Source organism: Chenopodium quinoa, unplaced genomic scaffold (genome assembly GCF_001683475.1).
Source record: "Chenopodium quinoa cultivar QQ74 unplaced genomic scaffold, ASM168347v1, whole genome shotgun sequence".
NCBI classification, from domain to species: domain Eukaryota; kingdom Viridiplantae; phylum Streptophyta; class Magnoliopsida; order Caryophyllales; family Amaranthaceae; genus Chenopodium; species Chenopodium quinoa.
This window is the reverse complement of record NW_018743946.1, coordinates 80,657-87,218: the sequence shown is the minus strand read 5'-3', so window position 1 is coordinate 87,218 and position 6,562 is coordinate 80,657. Positions and strand designations below refer to the sequence as shown.

Sequence of the window (6,562 nt, the reverse complement as noted above, 5' to 3'; positions counted from 1 at the left end):
ATTTCAAATTATTACTTCATACAAATTCATACGGAGTATAATTTTAAGAAAAGTTCGGTTATAATACATAAACTTTTAGGTCCAGGCAATACCCCATGCGATTATTACATTGGGGTTGCATTAAAATATATTTTAATTTATAATTTAGTTTTTTTTTATTTTATTTGAAAAGTATAATTTAGTTTTTTTTAATTAAATTTGTTATTCATATAGTCATTTATTACATTTTAATATTTTGTATTAAAAACTAACATAAACTATGACGTAGCTCAGTGTTTCATTTAGTTTTATGATTAGAACTTGTATGTTCAAATCTCGTAGGTTGCATATTTAAAGAAAAGCACTACATGACACGTAAACTTTATTTGAAACACCTTTTAACAAAACATACATCGTGTTAAAAAAAAAAAATTGTACAAACTTAAAGTTGAGTTATATTTATTAAATTTCTTAAAACTAAACTCCAATCAACCGTGATTATTGAATTTCTAACCTAGAAGACACCCAAAATAAAGTAGTTTTTCCTAATGATCACCCCCATCATCCCCACCTCTTTTTGTGTTTAATTTTTGGCTTTGAGCCAGGTGCTGTTCAATGTACATCCCAGAGCAAATCATTGATTTTAGAACCAAATCAATCATTTTAACACTCAATAAATCCACTGAAAAAAGCTTAAAATCCAGTCAGATTTTCAGCTTATTTTATCTAAAATAACAAGCAAATTATCAAAAACCAATGCAACAATTCAGAAAAAAAAACCCTTTTCTTTCACTGTTAAATTGTTAATTACTGTAATTATATCAGGTTATATGCAATTATACAATACAACCTTTAATTATAAATCTAATTGTACAAATTAAGCACAATTTTTTTTTTTTTGACTAGCTAGGGATAACCAATACGGCAATACCCTGCTAAAAGCACTAGTCAACATTTTTTCATATCTTAATTCATGTTTAATTTTGTATTAAACATTTTCTTTAGACATTATAACTATATCAAACTCCCTACTGTACAACAATGATCTCACAAAAGTGAACAAAATTTTTAGCAATAAACATAAGTGGTAAATCCATCTTTACCATATGTGTATATCTGAGTCAAGTCGAGTCGAGCTTAATAGCAACAAATTGGGCATCGAATGAGCCCGTTCTCGTTGCAATCGGGACACCTTTGAAATCCATACTCGCCCTCTTCATACTCTTCTTCTTCATCATCGTCTTCTTCGTGTTCATAGTAGATTTTACAACTACCCGAGCACGTTTCACATGGCACGAACCTTATATCGCCACAAGCCTCACACACGTCCACTAGGTTACCACCATCATCTTCTAGCCTTTCACAATGTGCTACAATTTTCTCAAGCTTACCATCTTCGTGCATTTTTCGTATTTCATCAATTCCGCCAATGTACCTTTCTCCAATAAACACCTTAGGCAAACCACCCTTAAACCCTTCGCCTAGTAGCTCCTTCAACTCCTCCTTGAACCCCGAGTGCATCGATACATCCCTCTCATCCACCCGAACTCCTAATCCTTTTAGGATAAGGCGAACATAGCAACAATTTTCGTATGTTCCCCTCACCCCTCGTAAACTAGTGAAGTACAAAATCACCCGTTCTTTAGTAGTATTGACCCCATTACTTTGAACATAGCCATAATCCGGTGAACTCGACATATCATCCTTTTCCTCGGCGCTATCATCCTTTTCATCAGCAATAATCCTGTCCACAAAGCCATTAACATGAGCATAACCATCATCATCTCCACTCGAATTGTCGGCGACTTGCAACAATCCCCCATCATCCTTGATCAAATGCTGCTGCTCGCGAACACCATCACGAGCCTTAAGGTGAAAAGGGTTCGTAGGAGACAACTCCTCGAGCGCCTTCCTAAACATAGAAATAACTTCAGGATCAAATTCAGACACCAAAGCCTTCGAAATCGAATTCACATTATCACCATCTTTCTCCTGAGCATCAAACCAAGCCTTTGCATTCTTCGGGGAACCCATCCTGCTCTTCTGTAACCCTCTAGGAGAATCAACAAGAGGCGGTATCGAATCGACCGAAACATGGAAAGAAAAGCTCCGAACATGTTTCTCACCAAGAACCCTTAAAGGACTAGTAGTATTATCTTCAAGACCTTCCATTAATTCACGAACATTAATCGTTTCGGGCTCACCCGGAGGTGTCCTAATAGGGGTTTTAGGTACAACTCTTGTAATTTTCTCATCAATCATTTTAGACCAAGCTTTTGCCTCAATCATACCCATCGTGAAATCTTTATTTTTCTCAACACCCTCTTCATGATTCTTCTTAAAATCAAAATCAACCTCCTCCCTCACAAAATGATCATCCCAATTTTCGGCCCCGGCCGAAAAGCTAAGATCAACCGGCTTCTCTAGCCTTATAGAGCCTAAAGTGGAGGATGTGAGTGCTACCATATGATAGCTATCCCCTTGCTTTTCTGGTGGGTGATGTACATTCATAGAAAAACTTCTTCTACTCATTGGTGAATATTTTGTCTTGCAATGCCGACATTTGGATTGCTTTGAACTAGCACAACCCATCAATGAAAGCTTATATAAGACGGTTTTATTTGTAATACAATAAATCGGAGATTTAAGGGATATGATGAAATCGAAGATTGCAAAAAAGCTATAAATTCTGCATTAAGAAGGCGAAAACAGGGGAAGAAAACAGAGGATTTTTGAAGGAGAGATAAATTTTATTATTGAGATTGACGAACAGATAAGAAGAACATTCCCTAGATTTAGGGATTGCTTAAAACCCCAGCTTCAAAATCTTAGAATTAATAAAAATTAAGCAAATGGGTATTATTTTCAGAAAAAATAATTGTCACTATACCCTCTCAAAAGTAGTGTACAAAATTGATAAAAATATTGGAAAATTTCATCAAAATAATTGAAAAAATTTATGCTCTAAGATGATGAATAAAAGAAGAGAAAAACAATGGAGAAGAAGGAAGAGAGGGTAATGAAGCTAGATTCAGATCCATTAATTAAAGAGGTAAGGTAAGAAAATTAAATGCAATTAGTTTCCAAAATTAAAAAACGTACACGTTTTTAAATTGACTTGGAAATTGAAATAAGAACTTAAATGAAGAAAGTTTGAGAAAGAAAAAATGAAGATTCTAAAAAATGAATATGGTGGGTAGTGTTTTATTGTGTGTAAACAGAATAAAAAAGATTACACAAAATAAATAAATAAATAAAATTCCAAAATTGTTCCCAAATCGTGTATTGTATGATATTGTAGCAACCCTTTCTGAGAAATTGGCTAGAAAATAGAGGGAAAGGGGGTATAAAGAGAAAGAAAAGAAGGTGTAAATTGGGTGGTTAAGAGGTATGGAAGAAGGGAAAATCATCGTTGGAAAAGTTTGAAGAGGATATATATTATGGTTTTTGCTGTCAACGGGAAATTTTAGAATTTAAAATTCAAGTATTAAAAAAAAAACAATAATAAAAAAAGTTGTAGTACAAAGTTACAAAAATAATACTCCGTAGTTTGACGATGGTTGTTAAGACGGCAAGTGCGGCAATTATTGCTTGAAAGGCTCCCTCCACTAATTGCTTACAATTTTTTTTTTAATTTTCTTCTAAGACATTAGTCATTACACTCATTAGATTATAATTTATCTTAATCCTATCCAATAAAATTTTTTATGACTTAGAGTACAATTGGGGAATTGCTGGACAAAATTCTTGATTGGCAAATTTTGTCAATTAAATGATATTTTCATTATTAAATTGAAAAGGAACTTGCTAACGGACGCCTTAGAATGTTAGACAAATATTTAAAACACTAGTACATCATATTAATTTGGGAGTGCATACTAAAATCATCCGTCGATCAGTGTAATTATTTTCATTTTAATTTTATATTTCTACTTTTAGTTAGTTGTCTTATCCAAAGCTTCTAGAGTGTTCGTTATATACCATCTACATAATTAAATATATAGTACTCCGTACTAGTATATTTTTTTGGTGCAATAAGTAATCAAATATATAGTCTACTTATTTTGTCATTTTATATACGAAGTAACGTTTTGGAAAAAATATCCAATAGAATTGTATCCAATCATGTAGAATTTTAAAATTTTCTATTTAATTACATAAATAATACATAGTACCTTTTTTTTTGCCAATTAATTACTTCCAACCCTCCTACCATTATGAGTAATACATAATTTGTATTACATGGAAAGACATTTATCAATAGAGTTATTTTTGCGAGAGTGAGGGATAGCTCAAGTGGTTAGAGCTTCCCTTCTGATTCCAGGAGATCTTGGGATCGATTCTCACCCCCGCCTTTGTGGCTCTCTAAACACCAAAAAAAAAATAGAGTTATTTTTGCAAAATATATTAAAAAAGAATAAAAATGGCTTGAATTTCTATAACTTCAAATCTCATTCATAATCTCTCTATGTCCTCCCTTGCTAAGTTAAATGTGGTTAGTTCATGACACATCACTTTTATCTTTCAAATTCACCCTAACAAATACGAAGTAGCAGCTAGCGGCCAAGAAGCGTCATGCTCATTGTATAATTCACTCATTGACTAGCAACTTTTTCTATTGTTAACTTTTTAGATGCCAATTTCATTTTGACTATAGATTCACTCTTGTTTTGAGCATTAAACTGGTTAGAACAATAGCAATTAGGCTAATTACACGCAAATAAACTCATTACTAGCCATAATTAATTGCTTGTTATCTAACAAGTCGAAATACTTGTATTAAAGTTCAATGACTAAAATGTTTAAAATGTTACAAATGATATCGATTGTTGGTCTAACAAGTCGAAATATTAAAAGCACCAAGATATGAAGTGATCTGTTATCTATGTATTTGTATTGGATATTGAATATTGTTATAATTTTGGTAAAAGAACTTAAAATGTACATTGCCACTTATGAAATTTTTTGAAATTAAGCAAATATTTTTACTGATTGAAAATAATTTGTAATAACTAATACTTGTTTTTACTTAATTTGTATTTGTTATTTGAAGTTACATATATCATTGATTAAAACTTTACTTATTTATTAAATCTGTCTTTACTTGTTGAAACTTACAAAAAAAAAGAATAAATTTGATTTACAACGAATAACTTTGATTAGAATAAATTTGTTTTAGAATAAATTTGATTAGCGCATGGAGATGGTTTTGTCTTGTGTTGGCAGTCCCCTATCCATCATATCATGCTATAATTTTTGGCATGACCTAAGGGTTTTTTCTGTTCAGCTTAATTTCAGTTTAGTTCAGCTCTAATCTATTCAGTTCAGTTCCTGATTTTTTTCTCTCATAAATAATTCATTTCAGCTTAGTTGTTTTCAGTAAATCAGAACAAGCCCTAAGTCCATATACCATCGTGCTAGTTCACCTTTGAATTTGTCCTAACACTCATTTGAAATCGACAATAATAAAATGATGAAATTAGTACTTAATCAAAATATCAAAACCCACTTATTAAAATTAATACAAGTTCTAACCCCAAACCCGATATTAGGCCCATGATTGGCCAGGTTTATTTAAATCACTACTCCTAAGCTATGAGACCACAATTAAACGTCAAATACATATGAACCTAATAACGTGGCTGCTCCTATAGCTTACTAATTAAAAAAACATTCAATTTGACGTGCTGCCATTTATATTAGCCGAATATCAGGGTAAAAGGGCTACCTATTTGAATATTTATATCCAAGTCTAAAGTTTAGGATTAATCATATTTGATATTTTTATGCATGCATTAGATTATATATTAATTTAATTAAATCTATTAATCAATTATTAGTTGATACAAGTTGATTGAATTGACCATAACAACTAAGGGTGTCCTGTAAAGATGGTTCATGCGAAGGGTTACTTGGGTGGAATGTTGGTCTGCTCAATGTTTCCATCTTTACAAGTGTTGGAACTCCACTAAATATTGCTTAAGCAACTCAATCATTTGTAAATTACTTGATTTTCTCAAAATAAAGTGGATTTATATTATAGTGTGTATAATTTTATTATTTTTTTCCTAAGTTGGAATTCTTATGTGTAGGGATTTGTTTGGTTAATGATTTACTATTGGCTTGAATTAGATATTTTAATAATTCAAAATTATGTAAGGGATTCATTATGGTTTACAATAAATAAATTAAACTTGATACAGTAATAATTTAAAGGATGTTTCTATTAGGGAAACTCTAACGATGAGAATGTGGTGTAGCTTGCAAAAATTTGAATGAGAAGGTCACTTAGGGCATGTTCACATTTACTTAATTTCATTTCAGTTCATTTCAGCTTTAATCAGTTCAGTTCAGCTCTTAATTTCCCTCTCTCATAAAATATTCATTTCATCTCATTTCAGTTCAGCTCCAATCAGTTCAGTTCAGTTCAATTCAGGTTAGTTCAGTAAATGTGAACATACCCTTAGTTCAACCGTTAGTCCATCTGCATTCTTGATCCTTCTATGAATGAAATTTAATTTTCTCTAATTTTTTCCCTTATCAATCCCGTTTCCATTAACTTGACATACTTCTTATATTTCCT

At 31.7% G+C, this 6,562-nt stretch overlaps 1 protein-coding gene across 1 annotated transcript; it reads right to left on the bottom strand.

Annotated features, from left to right (window-relative positions):
- Positions 1 to 750: 750 nt before the first annotated feature.
- LOC110688938 (uncharacterized protein At3g28850-like) lies at positions 751 to 3,594 on the bottom strand. Its single transcript, XM_021865686.1, has one exon. The coding sequence runs from the start codon at positions 2,569 to 2,571 to the stop codon at positions 1,117 to 1,119; it is 1,455 nt and encodes a 484-aa protein (XP_021721378.1). The 5' UTR covers positions 2,572 to 3,594; the 3' UTR covers positions 751 to 1,116.
- Between the last annotated feature and the right edge of the window lie 2,968 nt (positions 3,595 to 6,562).

What these genes read in the sequence shown, in the direction of transcription:
- LOC110688938 (XM_021865686.1), bottom strand. Translation starts at nt 2,571, where the DNA reads ATGGGTTGTGCTAGTTCAAAGCAATCCAAATGTCGGCATTGCAAGACA.